The sequence below is a fragment of the Acanthochromis polyacanthus genome, chromosome 17 (genome assembly GCF_021347895.1).
Source record: "Acanthochromis polyacanthus isolate Apoly-LR-REF ecotype Palm Island chromosome 17, KAUST_Apoly_ChrSc, whole genome shotgun sequence".
In the NCBI taxonomy this organism is placed as follows: Eukaryota; Metazoa; Chordata; class Actinopteri; family Pomacentridae; genus Acanthochromis; species Acanthochromis polyacanthus.
The window spans coordinates 8,783,148-8,807,880 of record NC_067129.1 but is presented as its reverse complement, the minus strand read 5'-3'; the positions used below and the strand labels follow the sequence as shown (position 1 = coordinate 8,807,880).

The 24,733-nt window shown below is 39.6% G+C and overlaps 3 protein-coding genes across 6 annotated transcripts in view; all 3 read left to right on the top strand.

The window, feature by feature from the left end:
• Window positions 1-112: 112 nt before the first annotated feature.
• On the top strand, window positions 113-5,718 carry LOC110958373 (serine protease FAM111A-like). Its single transcript, XM_051937467.1, has 4 exons — window positions 113-1,610; window positions 2,261-2,353; window positions 2,550-2,612; window positions 2,829-5,718. Exons 2-4 carry the CDS (start codon window positions 2,318-2,320, stop codon window positions 4,698-4,700), a joined length of 1,971 nt encoding a protein of 656 aa, XP_051793427.1. The 5' UTR covers window positions 113-1,610; window positions 2,261-2,317; the 3' UTR covers window positions 4,701-5,718.
• An 819-nt stretch (window positions 5,719-6,537) lies between these two features.
• crcp (calcitonin gene-related peptide-receptor component protein) lies at window positions 6,538-14,242 on the top strand. 3 transcript variants are annotated; one of them, XM_022204888.2, is made up of 6 exons: window positions 6,538-6,619; window positions 10,911-10,947; window positions 11,041-11,139; window positions 11,249-11,343; window positions 11,699-11,756; window positions 13,351-14,242. In XM_022204888.2, the coding sequence occupies exons 1-6, from the start codon at window positions 6,612-6,614 to the stop codon at window positions 13,495-13,497; spliced, it is 444 nt and encodes a 147-aa protein (XP_022060580.1). In that variant the 5' UTR covers window positions 6,538-6,611; the 3' UTR covers window positions 13,498-14,242. The 3 variants fall into 3 exon arrangements, with proteins under 3 accessions (XP_022060580.1, XP_051793582.1, XP_051793581.1); XM_051937622.1 differs by lacking the exon at window positions 6,538-6,619 and adding an exon at window positions 6,630-6,648; XM_051937621.1 differs by lacking the exon at window positions 6,538-6,619 and adding an exon at window positions 9,440-9,465.
• A 5,410-nt stretch (window positions 14,243-19,652) lies between these two features.
• Window positions 19,653-24,733, top strand: part of LOC110959222 (protein-tyrosine sulfotransferase 1-like) — a 149,811-nt gene continuing 144,730 nt past the window's right edge. Inside the window, exons 1-2 of one of the 2 annotated variants that reach the window (XM_051937620.1) lie at window positions 19,653-19,914; window positions 23,839-24,559. In XM_051937620.1, the coding sequence (XP_051793580.1) occupies window positions 24,152-24,559 (408 nt within the window). In that variant the 5' untranslated portion in view covers window positions 19,653-19,914; window positions 23,839-24,151. The remainder of the gene's footprint in view (window positions 19,915-23,838; window positions 24,560-24,733) is intronic. The other variant, XM_022206006.2, reaches the window with a different exon arrangement.

Genomic DNA, 24,733 nt, shown 5'->3' with positions numbered 1-24,733 from the left:
CGGAAAATGACTACAGGTCCACAATAATAATTTAATTTCAGTTTCCAGTTTCACAGAAGAAGTAACAATTTACAGACATCTTAGACGTTATGCTATCAATGTGGGTTGAGTTATTTTTGAAGAAAGAATGAAAGAGAACATTTCCTATAAAAATGTAACATACGAAGAATTGAGAACCAACCAACCAACCCACAACTATATTATTATTACATACTGCCCATTGAATGTAAAATAAACTTAAAAGACACTCTGTGTCTGCTCCTGTGTGTGTCTGTGAGTCTCTGTTTCTGTGTGCATGTGCTTGTCTCTCTCTAGGTTTTATTAATACAAGAATCTTCTCCCTCCTTTTTTCCTCCCGATGTAGGACGGAGTCTGGGAGTCGCACTACGAAAAAAAACTATCGCTGGCTCCTCAAGTAGCTCTAGCGATCATAAACGTTCACGCTTTTTACGTAGCAGTTGGGGCGACATTTCCAGCGCCCCATCGGCGTTAAATTTGGCGACGCCGATAGGCCAATTATCAGTAATTTTCCCCTAGCAACCATAACCTGATTGGCTATTTAGCTGCAGGTCAGGGGCTCTTTGCCGAGCGCCCCATGAGAGAATGACATACTGTAGTTCGGCGGAAATTCGGTTGTCGGTTGGTGTTATTGTTGTTTAAATGATTTAAAATACATGTAGGCACACACATACTATTAAGTAAAACTGAAGCTGATTAAAATAATAATAATAATAATAATAATAAAAAAATCCCCTCCACAACTGGTGGGGCGGAGCCCCAGCGCCCCCTATGGGCCAGCCGCGACTGGTTTCAGGTGACTACCTCATGAAGATCAACCAGAGAATGATGCCAAGTGTGCAAAGCAGTAATCAAAGCAAAGGGTGGCTATTTTGAAGAAAGTAAAATATAAATTATGTTTTGACTTATTTCGCACTTTTTTGTTTACAACATAATTCCATATGTGTTCATTCATAGTTCTGATGCTTTCAGTTAATTAGAATTGACACTGAAATGAAAATCCTGTACTTTATTATGAAATATAAAATATTTATTGGTCCATTTTTTGCTGCTAAGACTAATCTGATCCAGTGGGCCATGGACACAGGACCTCTGGGGATGTCCTGTGGATGGTGTCAGTGGTCCTGTGGGTTGCAGGGTGGGACCTACCTAGATCAGGCTTACCCTCTGAAACCTCATAGATGCTCTATAAGATTTGGATCTGGGGAGTGTGGAATCCAGGTAAACAGTTTACCTCTTTCATGTTCCCTGGGCCACTCCTGAGCAGTTTCTGGTAATAACTTCATTGTAATTGGATAATCAGGAACCAATTAAAAAGAAAACATCATTCAACTAACGTTATTACAGATTTTTATTAGTCTAGACCCAAAAATATGTCATGTCCATTCTAGTGGACGCAGGATTTGAAGGGGTTTTAAACTACATATAATTTAAATTGTCTCGAGCTGCAGGAGGCAGCACCGACTTCCGTCCTGTTTGAAACTCAAAAGAAGAAGAATTACAACCTAGTTGCGCGAATTCACCAGTGGAAGCTTCTACAGTTTCTTCCACTCCTCATCTGCAAGCATCGGTGGCTTTTTCTCGCTCTTTTGGTAAGTTTAAGCTAAAAACTGCTCAAAGTGGTAATCAGCGACTACGTTTCTATAACAGAATGAACTTATTGCGATGCAACAAAGCATCTGGGTTACGCTTCGTAGCGGAGACGGAGAGTTTAGGAGACGCTACGTCCACCATTAAGCCGCAAAGAAAATACGAATGTAAGAAATCCAGAATGAATGCAAGAATTGATAAGGCTCTGAAGTGTTTTTCGTGTCATTGACGTATAAGTCAGTCAACAGTTAGCCGTATTGTTTGGTGTAGATTGTGCGGAGAAACATCCCAACAGTGTGACAGGTTGTAATTTCCGCCTAATACGTATTACATCAGCCATGTTTTACCTGTTTAACTATTGATATGTTTTGTACACGTTTTCCATCTTATAAATGTGGCAGAGCATTATGCCAAGTTTCATTTTCAAACCTTTATTACAATCTATTGCACTTTCAGAGTAGTGCTCATTATTTGATTTTATACCGTAGTATTTATTTCTGAAAATGTTCTAGTTTAAGTTTGGCATTTTGGCTTTAGAGCAAGGATATGGAAACACAACGTATATATATATATATATATATATATATATATATATATACACACACACACACACACAAAAAAAAGAATGTTTTTGTTTTCCCTTTTCCTTCAGAAAATAGACCACACCAACTATATTCAGTGTTGAAATTCAACTGGAAACAGCATCAACATGACGACTACAAATGATGGACCAGCTGAAATAAAGGTACTGATTTCCTTCTGTATGCTCAAGACAGTTTGATTCAGGCTATTTAAGATGAATTTGTATGCTTTTTCACAACATCTTGATTTTGGCAGTGTCACCTAGCCCCTTATCTTTAACCAAAATGTTTGCATATCTATGGTCTAAAGCCTGCATTCTGTAACACACTATTAATAACATTTCTGTCTTTTATATCAAGATGAAAACCGGAAGTGAGAATGGGGAGAGCAGTACACCTCCTAATCTACAACCGGTTGCACAGGTGTGTTGTATTTATTTTATGTCTTTGTTGGCAAATATAGATTATCAGTAAAACCCGTATTTTGTGACCTTTTTATAGCACATCTGAGTCACTGCTGTTTTTGATAGAGAAGTTGAGATCATGACAATGATTAAATGAGCCATTGCTTTAAAATGATAAAAGCTATTTTACTGTCATTGAAATCACAAATGTTACAAAACAGTTTCTTGTCTACAGGAAGAGGAGGCACATCCGACTCATTCTTTTGAGTTGCGCTTAACTAACAAGAGTGTCGCTAAAATCACCTGCAACAAAGCAGGAACTGTTGAGGACGTCCTGAAGAGAAGTTCACAGTTCAGACAAGATGCAAAAAAGCACAAAGACAAGGAGCTTGTCATTATAAGGGATGGGAAAGCTATCAGTTCACACTTTCCATGCAGTTTAATTGAAAATGAACGTCTGATTCTTAAGTATGTAAAAGCTATCAACAAACCGAAAAAAGAGGTCAGTAGCCGTGTTTCTTTCCGCAAGGAAGAGCCATCTAGCAACCTTGTGATGTTTCATGTGTTGGTAAAGGGAGGTAAAAATGTCGTAAATATCCTGAAAAATCCAGCACTAAAAACAGAAATTCAGGAAGTTACTGTTTATGCATACAAAGGGGAGAAAGTGAAGCACGCTCTACAAAGAGATGGTCATTTTTTTAGTACGATATTCAAAAAGAACTGTGCGCTTTTTGAAAAAAGCACTGAAGTAACCACAGAGATGTCCAATCTGGTTGATGATCTTGGTGGTAAAACTTTCAAGATCATTTTGCTTGATAAGTCGAGTCCACCAGACAGTCAGCCTGGCAGTCTTGATGATGCTTACATAACGCACAGTGATTCTCAGGGATGTGGTCCTGATGAAAGCCAAGGCCCTTCACAGCAGTCTATCCCCACTGATGTAGAGAATAACAACAGACCAGCAAAGAAACCAAAGCTTCGTCTTGCTACGAAACCAGAATTTGTACTGCGTGAAATACCTGATTCCAAAAACCTGTGCTTGCAATTATCTTCAAAGTTCAAAGTCTCAGTGAAAGGCATGAAAACTCAGATTCCTAGGCTTTCTCGCATCCAGAATCTGCTCCGTGTGGAGTATGGAAAGAATTTTGAGACATGCAAAGAGGTGAAAACATGGAAGAAGCTGATGGAACTTAGTGATTCTGTTTGTCAAGTGAGGATTAAAGGGAAGCCAGAAGGAAGTGGCTTTCTGCTGTTTGATAAGTTTGTCCTCACAAACGCCCATGTCATTAAGGACAATTATAATGTTGCTAGTGGGCAGCTTAATGAGAGGGTCACTGTTCACTTCTCCTTTGATGACCTGGAACAGCCAGAGGGAGGGTCAGTAGTGGTGGAAGAGGTTGTTGCTGGTGAGTACTATCGTGATGTGTCACCTTGTGACTGGGCTTTGTTAAAGCTCAGTGCTAATGAGAATTTGCCTCGTCCTCTTTCAGCACACTTTGGATTCCTTCCCAAAAGTGGTGCAATTTGCATTATTGGACATCCAAATGGTGGTGTGAAAAAAATAGATCCTTGTCTGATTGTTCCGACTGAGAACCGCACCCAGGTTGTGAAGAGGCATGAAGTTGAAAATCAAGGAAACATTCAGCTGATAACTTCACAGTTTTTTAAGAACACGGAAATATCTGTTCAACAAAAAGAACGGGCTCTAATGTACGAGTCTTGTTTTTATCATGGCTCTTCTGGTTCTCCTGTTTTTGATAAACACTGTAATGTTGTTGCAATGCATACTGCTGGATACCCTTACTACAGCACAAAAGAGCAAACAAGTGTCATTGAGTATGGCTATCCTCTGTCTGACATCATGGAACACATGATTATCCACATGGTGGAGAGACGGAGATTTGATGTGCTGAAGGATTTCCTCACTTGCGGTTTTGCTCAATGTGACAACATTCTGAGAAATGTGAAGAAACTGGTTGACAGCAGAAACCGCACAATGTTTAAAAACGTTGTCAATAATTCATTGAACATAACTGACACAACTTTGAAGAAGTTGTTTGAATTTTTCTCTCACACACAGGCACCTGTCCTAATGGAGATTAACTGAGGGTGCACTGATCACTAAAAAGAGTGAGAGCAGTTTTAGATGTTGGTTTTATGTGTCAGAACACAGAAGAAATAAAGGGATTATGATTAAGATGTGATATTAAACTTGTCTAATTATTGTTTTAAAATCAGGTTGATAAAGGTTTTGTCAATTTAAAGCTTCTTTCTATGCATACTATACTTCGTTTAATTTTCAATTCAATTCAGCATCTGACATATATTTGAATCTGCTTGGACTCGTAATAGAAACTGAAATGGAAACTGACTTGTCATGTTGGGGTCTCTTTTCGATGGTTTGTTCACCACAGAGCACTCAGAAATTTTAATGAAAACAAAACAAATATTGTTATTTCATCTGATTTTTGAGGCTGTGATTTCATCTTTTGAATCTTTTGAATTTTTATTTTCTGTATTTAAAAAGAAATATCTGTAATTAATTACAATAATGTTTTGTGTGTAGGAGCCAAAAATGAATTGTTGTTTTATTCTAAGTTTAAGAGGCATATTAATTGTTTTTTTGTGTTTGTTTGGTTAGGATTTTAAGTTGTCATCATCTTAAATAGAAGGATGGCATCATGTGAGTGGGGATAATTCAGCGAATATATTTACCTGTTCACCTGTCTTGACTTTTTTCATTGTTTGAGAAGGGGTGAGCTGGGTCACTGTATTTTTTCTTTTGTTGTCTGTTATTTTTCCTCAATCACTTTGATTACTTTGATTATGAATTTGTGCATGTCATCATGAGTTGATTATCTTTTTTTTCTTGAATAAAAGGTTAAATTTATTCTTTGGAAATCTTAGTGAATTCTTTCGTTTAGTGCGTGGGGGACGCAGGCCCAGAATCAGTCCCTCAGCGGCTCTTGTTCATTGAAGTCACAAATGTGTAATGTGCTGGTTTCAAATGTTGGAATTACAATTTTAATGGAATCTTTCCCGGGTAAATTGGCTTAAAAAAATCGTCATTGTACAATATGATGTTCACTCTATATTCAATAAATGTTTTTCACTTTTGAATTTAAGTTGCCTGCTTTGTATTTGTTGTGATTTTAATTATGTGTGTATGAATGAGGTGACAGACAAAAGTGTGAGTTCAGATAACTGAGAATGTGTCACCTTGAACATCTGACGATGAAGTATATTTTCTTGTATTATTTTGAATTATTGTGCAGTAACAAAATGGTATGTTAAAATATTGAATCTTTAATGCACAGTTATGTATTTCAATAGTTCCTGGTAAAGCTTGAGCTTTGAATTTCAGCCATTAGAATTAGATATTTAGTTTTCTGAGCCTCTGATCATCAGGTAGCTGTTTGGCTTCAATAACACAAGTGAGACAAATGATCACATTAGTAAAAAAATGAATCAGATGATTACTTTGCATCATAGTTTCATCTTCATACCAAAAGTAACTTACATATGGTATTGACTGGTGCTTCTGTGTGTCATTGTAGGTCACATTCAGGAATGAACAACATTTCTAAAATGACAAAGCACTCTGAACAGGAGAGAGCAGCACAACACAAACATAACAGCAGACAGGAGCTCAGTTAGACATTTTAATAAAAACAGGGCAACATGAGGGTGTACACAAATAAACCTAATTTATTTCAAGATTTTCCAAAACAATATAAATGAACTAAACTAAAAATAGCTGAGCATTGCAGCACTCAGACAGCCTGATGGTTGATGTTTGATTAACTGCTTGACAAGTTGATTCAGTGCAAAGTGATGTCTGTTTCTTTACTGAATTATAACCTGAAGATTACAGTAGAGAATTGCTGTGGTTTAAAATAACCAACCAGCCATCTCCAGATACTCTAAAGTGGTTGAAGATCGTAGCTGCGGAACCTTTGAGCCGGTGTTCGGTTTCTACACGGACATTTTCTTGCAAAGGCTCGAAGTGCCAACCAAGATGGAAGTGTAAGGTTTTTAAAATACGATATATTACGATATATATTTATCCACTATCTTTCTAAATTGTAGGTTGTATATTGTTTATTTGAAATGCAGACAAACGTTGTCGTTAAATACTCGTCCTTCTCAGTTTGAGGTTAATTTTTGATCGGTTCGTTTCAAACATAGTGAGATGACAGCAGGGTTTAGGCGCATTTTCTACTATATGTGGTCGAAAAACACAAAATCACAGTCTGTTTGAAAACGAATAGGGCAGTACCGACCTTTTATTGATGTAAATGAACCAGTTCAGCCATTGGATGCGAGGCTTTGTTTATTTAATTAGTATTTGGTCTGCCAGTTCAGCTGTGTTTGTAGGTTTAATATTATACAGACCCTCCAGGATTTCACGTGCGTTTTTTGTGATTGTTGCGGCCGAAATGCCTGAATTCGCGGCAGCTTTTCTAAAAAATTGCGGTGTTGTAAGTTTATTTGTTGTGATGAAATTGCGGGAGACAGTGACAATTGCTAAAAAGATGCATTTTTTTTCCAGCTTGTAGAACATGTTTCAACACTGATTGACAATATTTACTCCGAAATTAATTATTCAACCTTCCAACCCATTTACACAAAAGCTGGCACACCATGATGGTAAATTAGCAGCAGACAGATACTAGTTTAACATGAAGTGTGTAGATTCATTCACAGGAGAGTCCGAATGAACGTTTAACGTTATGTTTATTAACATTAACATGGAGCTCACAGGGAGAACATGTCCATTACTAGTGAGTACACAGCGAGATCACATTATACCATCTCGTGAGATTTACTTTAAGTACGTCAACACTCAGTAACCAAAATAGTATCAACTATGCAACTGTCTACATCCCTCTTTTTTAGATTTGGTCTTCAACCAAATAATGCAAATATGACATGACACAATTTCTGTAACAATACTCGATATTAAACAAAACACTGTTTTCTGACTAAAACAGCGATGCACTCCTCAATATATAACCACAACACCAAAATGACACACATTAACCTCTGTGTTCTACAACCTTACCTTGTTATGCATTATATGCCATATTTAATTGAGATACCTTGTATTTGGCTTAGAGACTCTGCCAGATCTAGTGAGATACAAAGTATTGTTGGCCTGAACAGGATCTCTGTTCTGTGTTTCAGTACACTTCTGTGACACTTTACTGGGAGTCTTTTGCTTCTCACACTGTTCTTTCAATACATGTTCAGTAAGCTCAGTGTTTTCAGTCACTTGTTTGTTCAGGTATTTGTTGTGACAGTTCTGGTTCATTAGTCTGTATGATGGGCTTGGAAAGCTGTGGCTCCATCACTGGCAGAATATGGCGGCGAGTTCGTCTGTATTGTGCACCATCAGACTCTAGCATGTATAAACGTGGTTCATTACACTTTCTTTTGACAATGCCTATTTTTTCGTGTTCTCTGACTATTTGAAGTCCCACCACCTGATTTGGTGTTAAAGCTGCAAGTGGCTTGCTGGATTTGTCGTAGCGGCTTTTCTGCGCTTTACACTTTTTTGTAAGTTGTGCTTTTACACAGTTTGTTTGTTTAGCTGCTGGTTTCAACAACTGCTTGCAGATGGGTAATGTCGTCCGGGTCATTCTTGACAAAAGTCTTTGAGCAGGTGAACCGAGTATTTTGTCACGGGGCATGTTCCGGATGTTTAGCAGGTTCATGTAGAAGTCTGTTCCATCTCTCTTTGATGTTTCCAACAGCCTCTTTGCACTTGTCACAGCTCTCTCGCTGAGGCCATTGGATTGTGGGTATTCTGGACTGCTAGTCACGTGTATGAAATCCCATGTTTTAGCAAACTCATGGAACGACTGACTTGTGTTTTGAGTACCATTGTCTGAGTACAACTTTTGTGGAATGCCATGCACAGAGAAGTGGTGTTTCAACTTTTCAATTACACACGGGGATGATAAGTTGCTGAGCTTGTCTACTTCAAACCAGCCCGAATATGAGTCAACAAGTACAAGATAGTGATGGCTGTCCCATTCAAATATGTCTGTGGCGACAACAGACCAGGGTAGGTCAGGCACTGTGTGTAGTTTGAGTGGTTCTTTTTGCTGGTGAGGTTTCAGACTGTTACAAACACTGCATGTCTGAACATCAGTTTCAATATCCACATTTAGTGACGACCAGAACACACACTCCCTTGCCCTTCTTTTTGAAAATTCAACACCTGGGTGTCCTTTGTGTAGTGCCTTTAAGTACACTGTGAGTAGAGATGTGGGAATAACAGCTCTGTTGCCTTTCATTATGACATTGTTGTCAATAGTTAGTTCATCACGAAATCCAAAAAATGGTTTTATCACCTCTGGCACACTGGTCATCCATTTTGGTTAAAGTGAGTGAGTGTCTGAAGGGTGGTATCTGCAGCTGTGTGCTCATGGAGATCCTCAATCCGCTGAGGAGATATCAGCTGAACTGCCATGACCTCAAACTCATTTTGTTCCTCTTTTCGAGGTGTGATGTCCTGCCTTGGTGCACGTGAGAGAGTATCTTCCAAGTAAAGGTGTTTTCCTTTTTTGTAGACAAGAGTTAGGTTGAATTTCTGTAGCCTTAACATCATGCGCTGTAAGCGTGCTGGGATTGTGTGGAAAGCTTTGTTATGGATTGTGACCAGTGGCTGGTGGTCTGTCTCGATCACAACAGGTTTGCCATAGATATAGTCATAGAACTTGTAGCAGGCAAAAACTACAGCCAGTAACTCTTTCTCAATCTGTGCATATCTCACCTCTGTTTGAGTCAGTGTGTGTGATGCATATGCCACAGGTTTGCCTTCTTGCAAAGAGGCAGTACCTAAACCATGCTGGGATGCATCGCAGGTAAGAGTCACAGGTTTTTGCACATCATAGTAGTGTAATACTGGTGGACTTGTTACACATGCTTTGAGCTTTTCAAATGCATCTTGTTGATGTGGTGTCCAGCTCCACGCCACATCTTTGTGTAGCAACTGACGTAGTGGTGTCGTTAGGAATGAATTTGCCCAAGTAGTTAACCATTCCTAGGAAGCGCTGCAGGGCTGTCTTATCCTCAGGAGGTGGCATGTCACTTATCGCTGTGATCTTTGTTGGATCTGCTTTTAATCCTTTGTCTGTGAACACATGTCCAACATAGCTTACTTCCTTTAGTCTGAATTTGCGTTTTCTGGGGTTGAGCCTGAGCTTCATCTGTCTGGCTCGCTCCAAAACCTTTTCCAGATTTTTGTCATGCTCCTCAACTCATTTCCCTCCAATGATGATGTCATCAACCACTATTGCACAAGGATATCCGGTGAATATTTGCTCCATGGCTCTTTGAAAAACTTCAGAGGCAGTGTTTATTCCAAAAGTCATTCTTAGGAACTTAAATCTGCCAAGAGGGGTTGAGAATGTTGTGAGGAGAGATGAGGCTTCATCTAGTCTGATTTACCAAAAGGAACTTTCCGCATCTAGGACCGAGAACACAGTAGCTCCTGCCATTTGAGCTGCTACTTCTTCAACGGTGCGCGTAAGATGATGAGGACGCATTAGTGCATTGTTCAAGTCTCTAGGATCTATGCAGATGTGTACGTCCCGATGGGACGGGGAGGCCGGATACAAAAACGCTGGCTTGTAAACAAAGCTTAAAGAAAATAAATTACGTTCCAGCAGACAGACTTCTCTTCCACTTGAAAAATGAGTAGTTTTTGTGTCAAGCAACAAAAAAAGGTTTTACCACAATGTGTTTGAGTTCATTTGCCTTCCTGCGCATTGAATTACCTGTGATGTAATTGTTGCACACATTGTAATGTCAGAGCTGAAACAACATATTGTGCAGGACCATTTTAAAATACTGATCAGTTGCAGCCCTTTGCATCATTAAAATTATGTTCTAAATGAACTTTGCAATACAGATGGCACTGAAAATACAAGAAAATCAAATATTGTGATCAACTACGTTTATAATTTAGTACATTTTCACTGTAACCAGTATTTAGCCCTGTGTGCTCAGCTACATAATATCTTGTTTGGAAGTAAACTGTCACACTCAACGCTTACACTGTCTAATCAAAATAACTAGACCCAAAGCATCCACAAACTGCAATTTCAAGCTTTCAGTCACATCTAATAGTTTTCATTCAGTAAGTGGAGGCCGCTCAGGTGACAGCTGAGCAAAACCTGCTGACTAAATGAAGGTTGTGAGATAATAAGCTAGAAAGACGGCCTTGGACTGTACATTATGATGCTTCATTTACAGTACAAAGGTCCAAATTGTGTTTCCTTGCTTCAACATTTTTCTTTTTTTCCAGGAAAAATGCTAATGCTGCTATGCTCAGCAACTATGAGGTAAAATTATAAGTTCTGTCTCACTGCTTTACATGACATCTTTGATTAATTTGTCAGACTGATGACACGTTTGTTCATCCGTGTGCTTCTCAGGTGTTTAAACTCCTGACAGACCTGAAGGAACAGAGGAAGGACAGCGGGAAGAACAAGCACAGCGTCGGACAGCAGAACCTCAACACCATCATGTATGAGGTCGGCACACTTCCCATCATTCTCTTCACTGACTTAAACCTCCACCACGTGCTTCTTGGGTCACATTTACACCCTTATTGAAGCGTGTTTCTTCTGTATTTCTGCCCAGACGCTGAAGTACCTGTCGAAGACGCCGTGCAGCAGACAGAGTCCTGAGATCGTCAAGGAGTTTCTCACCACCATGATGCCTCACAAGCTCACAAAGTCAGTCAGAGCCGACAGAGACGTAGACGTAGAATTCATGTTTGGTTTGAATATTATAGACTCCAGCAGTATGTAGAATCTTACTTTAAATTATTCAGGTGAATTTGTATTCTATATGATACTGTAGGTTCTTAAACTAAACATATAAATTGACTGGGTTGATTTAGATAATGAATAGTATTGCATGGCCTTAACTTGAATATTTAAACTTGTTTGGTAAATTTGTAATGTCAGCCTCAGCCGTCTATTGGAAAACACTTTAGCTCCACATCTGTTGTTCTGAATGTCCTGTATAAATGATGTGACTCGACTTGCATGCACTGCTCTGTACACATTAATATTTTCCCCCCATCAGGGCAGAAAAACTGCAGCTACTAAACCACCGGCCACAGACTGCAGTGGAAATGCAGCTAGTAAGTCTCTTTTTATGACCGCCATCAGCTTCTTGTATAACATATTACCGTACCTTTCTATATTTCTCACTTCTTGACAGTCTACATTTCCACAATTGTTCTGTAGAATGGTCTTTTTCTTTAATGTCAACAAATCTCACAAAAAATTCCAAAACCCACAATGAACAGAGCCTTCAAACATTTAGTGTCACAGTGTTGTTAGAACCTGATATTTATCCTCTGTTTCATAAACTACCACTGCTGTCCAGACCAGATATTATTTTTATTATGATAAACAGGAGAAGTAAAGTCTCTTCCTTGAATTTCCCTTAGGTTTAATAAAATATCTATCTATCTCTATCTCTATCTCCCCCCCCTCTCTCAGAATAGCCCTACTTGCTTCTTTTTTGCATAATATTTACTACAAACTCTTAATTACTATCAGTTTTGTAAAATAATTAATGTCACCTGATATTGAAAGCTTCAGTCTTCAGTCGTAATCGATGGGTTTGGAGTGCCATTGAGGGTTCGGTAGGACTGAGAAACCGACTTGTAAATTGTTTTTACTATGAGAAAACTAGGGAATAATGCCTGCCTTGTTATGTGATGAATCTGTTTAGTCACAGACAAAATGTCATTCTTGACCAAGCTATTATATCACACTGTTCCAAATGACCCACTGTGTGGAGTCATTTTTGAAACGTGCGAGGCTCCATTGGTTCCATTTGGTGAAATCAATGCACATTAGTGACCCATTTGAAAGGTCAGAATCTGTGTCACTGATAATTTCATAGAGAGGAAACTCACAGCTGGGAGTAACATGTACGGGCCTAATAGCATTTGGCTGTTTCTGGACGTCTACTTCATCACCAGAAACGTCAGTAGAATCGCAAAATGTTACTGCAGCGGTCTGGACTGGATTCAGATTCAAAACATATTTTATCCATAGAAAGTGATTTTAATCATAAGGATCTTCTGCCATGTCACATGAATCCTTAATTTCCATTTTTTCCTCACATCTTGTTTGAATTTGAATCTCCCAACATACAGATGGTTTTCTTGAAGAACAGAATCCCAATGTCCCAATGCTGTTGTGCTAAATGATGTGCTGATAAATGGAGGTCCAAAATGTATTTTTGATCTTATAAACAGCTGTTGACAAAATAACCTCACCTCAAGCTTCATTTAGTAGCTGTTCTAGTGCTTTGAATTGCTTGATCAATTGATTTTTTTTTCTGCCTTTAGAGTTTTCATTTAGCTGTCGATGTTGTAATTTACATAATTTTTGGTTCACTTTAAGAACTTATTTTCCCTGTAGGAAAATTGAACATCTTTCTTCCTTTTAAACCTGGTAAACTCCTTCAACTAATGAAAAGAATGTGATATATGATTAGAAAGTTTCAGAATAATGGACCTTAGCTCAAGTTGAGCTGTCTTATGTAGACAACTAAAATACCCGATGCAGTACAGAGTACAAGGTAACCAGAAAAATGGCTAAAAAACACAGAAAGGAAGAATATAAAATTATATAAAGTTATAGACTCTCTAGTGTTGCACTGCTTGTAACAACACACTTTGGTGAATATCGCCTCATTTTTTTCTTTTTTGTGTTCAGCTGGTAGAAGAGAGTGAAGAGCGGTTATCAGAGGAGCAGATTGAGGAACTCATCCAGACAGTCGCAGACGTTCTGCCCGGCGACCCGGAGCAGGAAAACGCAGCGCCGGCAGACGCAGAGATGGATGAAGGCAGTGAACAGTCATGACACAGTGACAGGCCAGAACTGACCCATGTGGGAGAACAAGAGAAAAAGCTAAATTGTTGCAGAACTGGACTTTGTCCTGCGCTGTTTGAACTGAACAACATGCCGCCAGACGACATGCACGGTGGCTGAAATCAACCTTTGAGATCACATTAAGATGACTCTTTAAATGAATAGAAGAAGAGAAGCAGGTTGTTTCAGAGTTACACTGACATTTATACTTCCAGCTGGATTCAAATCAAACATGCACATACTTTTAAGTTCAGGGTTCTGGACAGTGAATCACACTTCTGCCTCTGACTTGTCTCGTTTGTGTTTCACAGCAGATAACGTTTATGCAGAGATTTATTTTTGGTTTCTGTCTTCATGTTAGTCATCAGGTTCTTCCACTGTGTATAGAAATAACGTCTCTTACTGATGTATGACTTCCTAAACTGGGATATCAGTCGTGCAATTAAACCTGCATGAACATGAGGTCAGACAGTGTTATTAGAGTGGATGTGTGGTAAGAAAGAGTAGACAGGAGGGACCCAGAGGTGATCATTGACTCTTATTCATAAGTATAGATGTTCTTCCTCTTATTTTTTTTAAACATGTCAATCTTTTCCCGCTGTAACAAAGTGAAGCTGAACTGTTTCTGCAGCTTTCTGTTGTTTTAAGCAACATGGTCAACCAGCAGAAAATGAATAGAGCTTTACCTGAACTGTTCATGTGCTAAAAGAAATATTAAACAAGGCGTTATACCTCGTATGAATTGCAGACCGTGAACTGATGGTGAAGTAGATCTAGAATCTGAAGCTCATGCATGCTTTTCTCTGCATCATCTAGTTGGTCAGTGAATGCAGCACTGAGGTAGGATGCTGTAAACACAACATGCCGTTTGCTGTAAAATAAAAATTAAATTGTTTTTAGGTCCATAGTGATATTCATTAGTTAAATATTCTTCATGTATTACTATTATTATTTTAGTCACTACTGCAGGACAGTTCATTTTTGACAGAGTTGTGTTTCTGTAAGAGGTTACACATAGAAAGTGCAACCTTTACACACGAACACTTCAGCTGCAGACTCTAGATCAGCTCATGTTTTTGTGGTTGTTGTGTTGAAGCAAAAGGAAGGATGTGCCGGTAAAACCCGTGCACCTTTCTTCTCTTCACATCCTGTCGGTTTATCGCATCAGTTTCCTCCACTTACTTGCTACCTTGTGAAGGCGGGACACTAAAGCACGGGAAAAGCCGAATGACACTGACCCCACTGACCCACAGTCATCAATTGTGCATGGAAGTGAACACAGGAGACACACATTACACAAATAGCAGCTGAATTAGATGCATGATTAGAATCCAGATCGGTTTCTCAATCTTTGTAAAGTGAACCAGTGACTGATTTTGTGTGAAAAAGGGGAATAGAACAGTGTAGTTGTGAAACAGCCCTGCCAAACTGTGCAGTTTTGCAATTCTGAACTTGGTAGTCTGTTTTTTTGTGGTTATGACTTCAAATGTGGTGATTTGCTCACTGCTTGTCTGTCTTTTTTTGAGTTCCTGATCAGACCAAGTCAGACATTTCAGGATGTGTCTATTTGTTGCAGTGAGGTGATAAGCATCTCATCAGTGGGCTCGACCCAGGGCCCCACAGGAAGGAGAGAAAGTGAAACATCTCTGCCTGCACATACAAGGTCGTGTGGCTGGTTGTCAATTACACTGAAGCCCAGGGAGGCCCTAGCAGTTTTAAATGGGGCTCTGAATAGTTATGGAGTCTCTCTGTCAAGATCTAGCCTTGTGCTCAAATGCTGCAAAATCTGTTACTGGATGAAAGCAGATATGAAGGAAGGCGGTGCAGCAGACCAGAAAACTGTACATTGCACAAAAACTAAAATGAACACATTTAACCCTCGTGTCGTCCTGCAGGTCAAAATTGACCCATTTTAAAGTTTGAAAATGTGGCAAAAAAATATATTTTCACAGTGAAACTTCTGATGTCCACATTTTCAACATTTTTGGGAAATCTTTGAACATTTTTTGGTGGAAAAAAGATAAGTTTTACTGATATATATGTAATCACTTTAGATATTTTTAGGTGTTTTTTTTTTTTTGGAAGATTTTTTACTCATTTTTTGAAAATATTTACAAGAGTTTTCTTGCCAAATTAGTTTTTTTTTTTAAGAAAATAAAACTTTTAAGGAATTATGGGAAGTTTCTTCCTGAAGGTTTTGCAAATTTTCAGAAATTTGGGGGATTTTTTTGCTGAATTTTTGGATTTTTTTCAGACAAGGAAACAATATTTTTTGGTGCCTGTAAATGAGGACAACAGGAGGGTTAATGTAACCTGGCAATAGCCAGATTAATAATTGTGTAGTACTTGATAGTACTGCACAATATCAATCTGGGACCGCTCCATGTAAATCCGTTCGGAGGAAAGAGGCACGGATTGGACAATGCAACAGTATGTCCCGCCTCTGACAGGTTTGTTTTTAGCCAATCGCGGGATCTTCACAATGAGCAGAGCCAGTTGGTAGATTAAACTCTTACCAAAACCCGTAGGTAAAAAAGCACAAACATCTTTACCATCCAGAAATGCGCAAAGTGCCTCTCGTTGTTCTTCCTTCAAAGAAGCGATAGGAGATTCAGCTAAAACTGACTTAATAGCAGCATCTACACGATCGTTGTCCTCCGTTGCCGTGTTTGTTTTGATCTACTGGCGCTTGGTGTCATCTTCACACCCGAATATCCCGCCCCACACACGAATACTGCTGCGTGATTGGCCCGTGCCAACTTGGCTCTGTACGAACAGTGAATGTGGGAGCGGTGCAAGATGGTTTCTTGAGAGATTTGTGAACTCACAAATATCGCGAGAAATCAACTTGCTGGCAAGGTTAGGGTTAATGGACACACTGAAGTTTATTTTTGCCTTCAGGCCCAACATAATGTGGCCATGACTTTTTCAGACTCGGTCACAGTGCGATGGAATATAGCAACAGAGAAACATCCAATCTGTCTTTTTAATAGTGTAGACAACTTGACATGAACCAGATGATTTATTATTAACAATAATATTAATAATTGATTTTGTGGACAAAATTTATGCGTGAGTCAACATATGGGAAAGGCCACTTGAATATTTTTTTAAAAAATATATTTATCATGTCTGAAATACTATTTCATATACTACACAGGTGTCTGTAGTTTTCAGTTAGGAAATAAAAGATGCATCGTCTTCAATATGTAGAACAAATGCATTTACATTGGAGTATATGAAGCACAGCAGTGTGTGTAAATTACCTAAAATTTGTTGTTCTACATTTGACTTAAATAGATGCACGTGCACATGTAAATATTCCTCAAACAAATGACACAAAATGACAAGAGAGTGAATTACACCTATATGTGTGTTAACTTAATAGAATATTATATGAAAAAAGTTGATCTACAGGAGAATAATTATTTAAAAGAAATAGAGAATGCATGAAAGCCCCACTGCATTATATTCCACATATTTGGAATTTTCATCTGGTGCTTGAATTTTCTCTTTTCCTTTCAAGGTCAAGGTAATCTTTATTATCACCGAGGGGCAGTTTGTCCTAAAGTCAGCAACAGGGGTACACAATTACTCGCTCTATAACCACACAACAGACAGTAACATAGATTAAAACTAGAAAAGCACTCGGAGAGCGCAGACCTCCGCCAGGCCATCTGTTTGTCTGTCTGTCTGTTTGTCTGTTAACAGCATAACTCAAAAAGTCATGGACGGATTTTCACCAAATTTTTACAGAATGTCCGGAAGAACAAAAGTAACAATTGATTAGATTTTGGAGGTGATCCGGATCACCGTCTGGATCAAGGATTTTTTTTGAAGGACTCTGTACAATTGAGAGATGGCTGCCAATTTGGTGAAAATCTGTCCATAACTTTTTGAGTTATGCTGTTAACAGACAAACAGACAAACAAACTCTGATGATTACATGGCCTCCTGGTGGAGGTAATAATAATAAACCATCATTAAAAAAAAAAAAAAAAATCACTTAGTGCTTTCTAAAAAAAATGGTCCTGGACCTTGACAGACTTTATCTGCAACTGGAAGGGAATAACTTAAACTCGCCAAACAGAGGATCACTGCTGTCAGCCAGGACTGACTGCCTTTTTCTTTTATTTTATTAGAAAACTCTATCTCTGTAAAGTATTGAGAGATTTCTGAGAATTCACTATTACAATTCCATCCACCTGCTCTTAATAATAATGGATTAGATTTATATAGCGCTTTTCTGGGCACTCAAAGTGCTTCACAATGGATCCATTATTCATTCACTCACACATTCTCACTCTGGTGGTGGTAAGCTACATTTGTAGCCACAGCTGCCCTGGGGCAGACTGACGGAAGCGTGGCTGCCAATCCGCGCCTCTACGGCCCCTCCGACCACCACCAACATTCACACACCAGTGTGAGAGCAGCACTGGAGGCAAGGCGGGTAAAGTGTCTTGCCCAAGGACACAACAACACATGACTAGGTCAGAGCGGGAATCGAACCGACGACCCGCTCTACCACCTGAGCCACAGCCGCTCTTGTTCTTCAGGGTAAGTGACCTAAACCAGCAGATAAAAGAGAAAAGATTCAATAAAACAAGGGTAAAACATTTCCAATAAAGATGTGTCTTTTCCTTTACATCAATAAATACATTTTCACCATAAATTAATGCATAAAAGGCACAAAGTGGTGCATAAATTTAATCAGAATGCAAGAAATGACATAAGGCACTATGGAGACTTCTATTTTTAATTGAGTGTGTGGTCTTTCAATTTGAGAACATTATTTAATCATTGTATTTTCTGATTTTGTAATGCTCCAGTTTAAAACCCTGCACTCTCTCTCAAAGAGCTCCTGCTCAAAACTCCTCGTCTGCACTTAGTTATACTGCTGCTAACACTAATGTCCCGTGCTTCAGTCTGAGTGGATCTCCTCACTGGCTGACTGATTCTGTGCACTTGTGAAACTGCTGCTCTCACACTTGGGTCTCTGTGAAACTACCCTGTTAAAAGCCCCCAGCCAAAGGAATGCTAGGTAGTACGTGCTTTGACTGTTGGTAAGGAACACTGTAAAAGAAAACAACTAACGGTTTCCTGTGCAAGTTATTCGAAAGAAAATTTAGGTCTATAAAGGATTAAATAATGGTGAATCAGTTTGTCACCTGTTATTTAGCAGATTTTTCCTAGTTTTGTTAATTTACAGATTGCATTCAAGTGAGTTCTGCTCATATGGTGTGGACAACAAAATGCCAAAAAAACCTAACAGAAAATTCTGAGATAACTAGTGCAGCAAACATGAAAATAATAGCCAAAAAGATATCACACAGCCTTATTGGAGCAATCCCACAACTGCACCATATTGGTTTGTGTATCTTCTAAAAGTACAAAAAAAAAATACATGTTCATGTTGACTACAATAAAAATATGACACATATGTACATAACGACCACATGAAATGTTTGATTTTTTTGACAAACCGTAATTAGTTATTTTACAACAAAATTACACTGTTTTCGTGTATTTAAATCAGCAAGACATGTAATGTTCCAGATATTTGCCCTTATGTTCACCATTTTCACAGTTTTTAGAGTGTTTTCAATCATTTTAAACATATGTTTTTCAGGCACCCTTGCTGCCAGATTCTGCCCCCCTACAAGGGACGCCAGACCCTCCTGCCTAATGTGCTCAGTGAACTTATTTCATTGATTATTTATGTGCCATTACTTATCCATGAACTCAGGAGGTTGTGATTTTATTTATTGCAGCTTGACAGAATCGCTCATAATTTGGTCACACTTGGTCTTCCACAGAGGCCTGCAATCTGTCACGAAGATGCTCGTAACCCTGAAAGAGTAACCAAAATGTGTTGCTAATGAAAAGATGGGTAAATTAAATGAGGCGGCTTTAACCTCCACTAAATCCCACACTGTGATTAAATTTCCCCGGTGGGCTTTTACTGAGAGCATACCAATCGATGAGGGAAAGTCATTTTAGCCTGCAGTCGCTTCTGCTGCGGAATCGCCCTTTAACTGCTCGACCAATAGGAAGCGCCCAAGCAGATGTGATTTAGAATTCAGAACGCCAGAGGACCAATCAGAGGACGGCTCTCTCTGCGTGGCTGCGCTCGTGTCCTCTGTGGGTTTTTTTTCCCCTCTCTCAGCGGCAGATGCAGCTTCGACTTCGGTGTGTAAAGTTACGCTGCGAGTCAAGACGAACGCTGTGTGATTTAGTGTGTAGAAAATCACTAAATATTGGGGACACCAAGGCTGTTACCTCGGGGGAAAAGACGGGACAACACCGACGTGTCTGTGAGGGACGGAGGAACTGCTCGCTTCGGCGTTTTGGACCAAAGGTTGATGTGTGCTTTTTTTCCTTCGGATTTCGGCAGTTTCACGGACGCTGGTGAGTGAACACCATTTTTAACGGCTGTGAATTTAACAACCACCCGGCGTACGGCTGAACTAGTCGGCCCCCCGGTAGGTAAAGACGGTGAAACAGCGCGTTGACAGACTGTGTGGTGGTCATGGTGGCCGCTGGTCCGTCGCGGTGTGTGTTTGGCCGCTAGCAGGTCGTTCACCTGGTGGTTTCCTGCCTCCGGTGCGTTTTCGCAGTGCGAGCTGTACCGTTCAACCAGGCCAGATGTTGGTGGCTGCCGGGCCTGCGCTCTGCTACCGTACTATAATCCTATTTACACAAACACACGAGTGACAGCGGTGACAGCTTTGACCTGTTTATAATATACCCATAAACATGCACGCATTTTGTGCAACGCTGCAAAAAAAGACAAAAATAAGGGGATACCAAATATATTGACAAAGAGGGGGAACACTGCAGCAGAAACAGAAGCTAATACAACAACACATGGCACCAGGTAATGCACAAAGGAGGAGCAATTAGGGGACAGACACACTACAGGTGAGGAGGCTTTACTTCAGGTACTTCCTAGTTGATAACTTGAACTGAATCAGTGACTGCTTTGTATTGCAAGTTTTAAGAAAGTTAATGCAGATCAGGTGTTATATATCTAAAAATGCATTAATTTGTATCATTTCCAAAGCAGAAATCTGAACACTGGACAAAGCCAAGTTTAATTTTTTTTTCTAACACATCACTCCATAAAGCTGAAAATACTGTCAACAGCCAGAAAGTAAATATAAAATCTCAAATATTCAGGAATATGTTACTCTGTAAATCAGACTGAGTGATTTATGACAGAGAACAAAGCCATCTGTAAAACCCATCAAAATAAAATGAGAATAGAACTGCAGAGTTCACTGTACGTCAGTGGTACTGAATTTGAGCTCATAGTATGACTGAAAAGGGCCTTTAAAGATATGTATTGCAGAATTTCAGGCTTTTTTTAAATTTGGAAACCACTATATTATCCAACAGTTGCCTCCATTTCACTTCCTCAGTTGCCCTTTTTACAGTTGAACAACCATATTCTTCCAAGTGTATAGAAATGTTCTGTTCTAACATGCAAATGAGCTATTAATTGATTAAATCTGCCTTAATTTGCATACATTTCTAGTAGTCAAACGCCAGTGAAGTAAACACGATTTTGAAAGGGTGCAACTAACAATGACAGAAATTGGGAGGGTGTTTTCCAAGCCCCAAGGTGACATCTTGACATGTCTTGTTTTGTCCAGAACCCAAGATTTTTAGTTCCCTGAAACCAGAATACTCAAATTTTGGAAGCTGAAATCAAAAACTGTTGACCCTTTTAATTTAAAAAGGTTTAAAGATGTATTGTTTGGTATATGAAATAGTCCGATTTTTAAAAAAATACTTGGAACGGTGAATCGCTCGTCTAAATAGTTGAAGGTTAATTTAATAATTGACAACTAATCAATTAATAGTCAATGCAGATACCATATTTTTGATGTTTTCTTTCCACTATGCTGAAAGAAAGCATGTTTATGGCAGAAACGGTGCATGGAAAACAACAACAATGTTTCTTCCCTGGCTTGCCTTAAATGTTGAGAATTCAAGGAACCAGTTACTCATCAATTAGATTCCAGGGAAAATGAGGCGTTTACTCTCACTCTCAGACTTTCACTTCTGTAGGAAGTTAGTGTCCGTGCTCCCTGTAGCTTTACATTAAATTGAGGGAGGCCCATCACTGCAGCACAGAAAAAGAAAACAATAATGACTCTTGCAGAAATACATGAAATTCAGTGGGGAGGATTCAAGGGAACGGCTCGGAGAATGGACATGCTCTTGGCCGTAATAAATTAAGGCATTAGCCGGGTTTAGGGAAAGTGTAGATGGAATTCTGCCAATCAGACTTTAGCTTTGGCAGAAAGTCAGTGTTTTCTCCAGAGAAGAGTACGGAAGAGGTGACAGTGGCTTTGGATTTCCTGAGAACTTTCGCCACAGAGATGTCAAAGTGCTGCTTTCATGCCAGCCACCTCAACCGTCAGACTGTGATCACAGGTCATTACTTTCTGCTTGTCATAGACTTGTTTGTTGACTTATCCCTGATAAGTAAACACAGTGACCTTTTCCAGGGTAGTTCCAGAATTATCACAGTAGATGTTTACTAGTCTTTGCAGAAACCACTTTGGTTGGCATTTTATTTACTCATAGACAGGTTTTATTTGGCTAGGATTTCAGATATCTGTCTCTGAGATTATTACTTCCAGTCCGGAGAAGTGAGGGAGACATTAATTTCATTTGTGGTACTCGCGGCATTAAAAATGCGTAAATGCAAAACTTCAACATCGCTCTCTTGAAACATCATAGTATAAAGAGGTTTTAATGAAAGTACTTTATTGAAAAAAACAAAAACCCATTTGAAAAAATTTACAATTAAATCTGTGGATTATCCAAAGTATGTGCGGAGTTGCTCTGAATTTACTGAATGTGCATTTATATTTCAAGGCTTTGAGAAACACAAACACTAAAATCACTCCATCTGCATTGCTTGTTAACACCAGAGGTAAATGAGACTGAGATGAAACAAATCAGTTAGTCAGTGGACGGACACGTAATCAGTAACTGTTTTGCAAAAATTGCCTAATATCCTGATTATGTTTGGGTTTTACACTGTTGGTCAGGCAGCACAGGAATTCCTTTAAATGATATGCTGATGAAGATAGTAAAATAAAATATAAAAATTAAGCTATTTGCAGCACTAGAGTGAAACAATCTGCTTTTTTTTGTAATTTCAGTGATCCAGCCCTTTTAATCCGTTGAGGGGAAAAAAGCAGCGAGGCCTCTCATCTTGCACTGCCCTAATTCTCTGCAAACTCCAAGTGGCTTAATCTCTGTATTAAAATGCATTGGAATTACATGTAAAGCTTGTGGCTACAAGTAGACTTAACATGGCTTAAGGCAGCACCTAAGTGTCCTAGCCAGACCATGATGTCCTCGTTTCCAGCAGTTTCTCCTTTTTGCTTTGATCGTCAGGGAGAATTTTCAGTCCAGCCCAACGAGGGCAGGCCTCCCCACGTGGCATCCAGATGTTAGGCTAACTCCACATCCAGTCTGAACAAGAAAGAGGCCAAAATACCTTTGAGACAAGGAGGCATATTTCAGATGTGCTTCTGTGAAAAGTAAAACCTTGCTGATGTGAGTTTTCAAGTAACTTAAAAACTGCAGTGAAATCAGTATTGAGAAACATGACTTGAATCATTAGAGTTGCTGACGCCTGCATTTGACCGTTTCAGTGTTTTTTTTACCAGCGTTTGTATTTTACTCTGTGTGCTAATAAGAGGAATTAGTCCAGGGCTGTGTGGCTGAAATTGCTTGTGTGCACACTGCAGCAGAGAAATAGGGAAGTTGCAAGATGTCTCACTTGGTCAATAGTAATGTGAGCTCTAACAAATTGCTTTTCATTTCACTGTGGCAGAAACTGTCAGTGAGAATAAAAACATGAGCGAGCTGTAATTAGTAGCTACAGATACATTGCCTGAGAGAGTGTCTGCGTTGCATGCCGCAGTGAACTTTGATATGGTTCAACAGTCAATGGCTCCCTAGAGAAAAAAATGCAAAATAGCTGCTTTGAGAACAAAAACTGGATGCATTTCAGCCCCTCTGAAAGTGTGTGCAAGTGTTCTTGGCAAAAGGACGGTCACCATCACACCCTGCTTGCTGATAATAGCTCACTTATGCAGGGAAGCAGCAAATGTTAGGAGTTATTTATCAGAAAATTTAAATATGTTTATTTATGCTTTCTATTATTTAGAAAGTTGTGAAATCAAGCTCGGGATTGATCCTTCTCATACTGCCAAGCAGTTTACAAGCTTGGGCAAATACACACAATATTTGGTTATAAGCTGTTGCTGGTCCAGCTCTTTCTAAAGTGTCCCTCTCATGTTTTAGGTGGGAGCCATGGAAGAGGCACGTGACTGGTTGTGGAGTGTGGTGGGCCTGGATCCTGCTCTCCGAAAACAGAGCTTAGCTGCTGCAGAGGAATGAGAAGCTATCCCAACCCACACCTGGTTATCTGCACCTTCCTGTGCTCCACCAAACCTCCTTCAGCATCACTTCCCAGCTTTGTTTATTGCACATCTGCCTGACTGTTTGTCTAACTGACCTTTACTGACGTGGCTACATTCACATGTGAGCCCAACCTCCTCACCCGCCCTTGAAGATTATTTTATGTCCTACTGACTACCAGAAACAACAAACAGCCATGAGGAGCTCCAGGTCAAACCTGTTGCTGGGCTGTGTGCTCCTCTGCTCAGCTTCCCTGCTCTATTTGGGCATGAGTGGGATAGACTGTCCTCCAAAAAGCCACCGCTATAGGTGGATGGAGCTCAACCTGGGCTCAGGCAATCAGAGCCTATCTCTGACTGAACACTTCCCTGAAGACACTCCCATCATCTTCATTGGTGGCTTCCCCAGGAGTGGCACCACGCTGATGCGTGTCATGCTGGATGCCCACAATGCCGTGCGTTGTGGGGAGGAGACCCGAGTCATTCCCCGCCTTTTGGCTATGAGGGCGACCTGGAGCCGCTCAGTTAAGGAGAGAATACGATTGGATGAGGCCGGTGTCACCGATCAGGTGTTGGACTCAGCTGTGCGAGCATTCCTGTTAGAGGTAAGCTGTGCAGTCTGGTTTGAAGAGCCTGAAACACACATCTGCAGCTGTAGACATGCTCAAATGTAATGCAGGCACAGTAATGGGATGGAGGAAAAAACATGAAAAAAATTCCATCATATATGATAAACAAGCATCCGAGAAAATTCAGTGGCCATTTTGGACAAAATCTAA

Excerpts from the sequence above, each read along its gene's own strand:
- LOC110958373 (XM_051937467.1), top strand. The coding sequence starts at position 2,318 with ATGACGACTACAAATGATGGACCAGCTGAAATAAAG. Across the intron at positions 2,354-2,549 it reads ATGGACCAGCTGAAATAAAG|ATGAAAACCGGAAGTGAGAA; the intron begins GTACTGATTTCC and ends TTTTATATCAAG. Across the intron at positions 2,613-2,828 it reads ATCTACAACCGGTTGCACAG|GAAGAGGAGGCACATCCGAC; the intron begins GTGTGTTGTATT and ends TCTTGTCTACAG.
- crcp (XM_051937621.1), top strand. Across the intron at positions 11,140-11,248 it reads TCAACACCATCATGTATGAG|ACGCTGAAGTACCTGTCGAA; the intron begins GTCGGCACACTT and ends ATTTCTGCCCAG. Across the intron at positions 11,757-13,350 it reads CTGCAGTGGAAATGCAGCTA|CTGGTAGAAGAGAGTGAAGA; the intron begins GTAAGTCTCTTT and ends TTTTGTGTTCAG.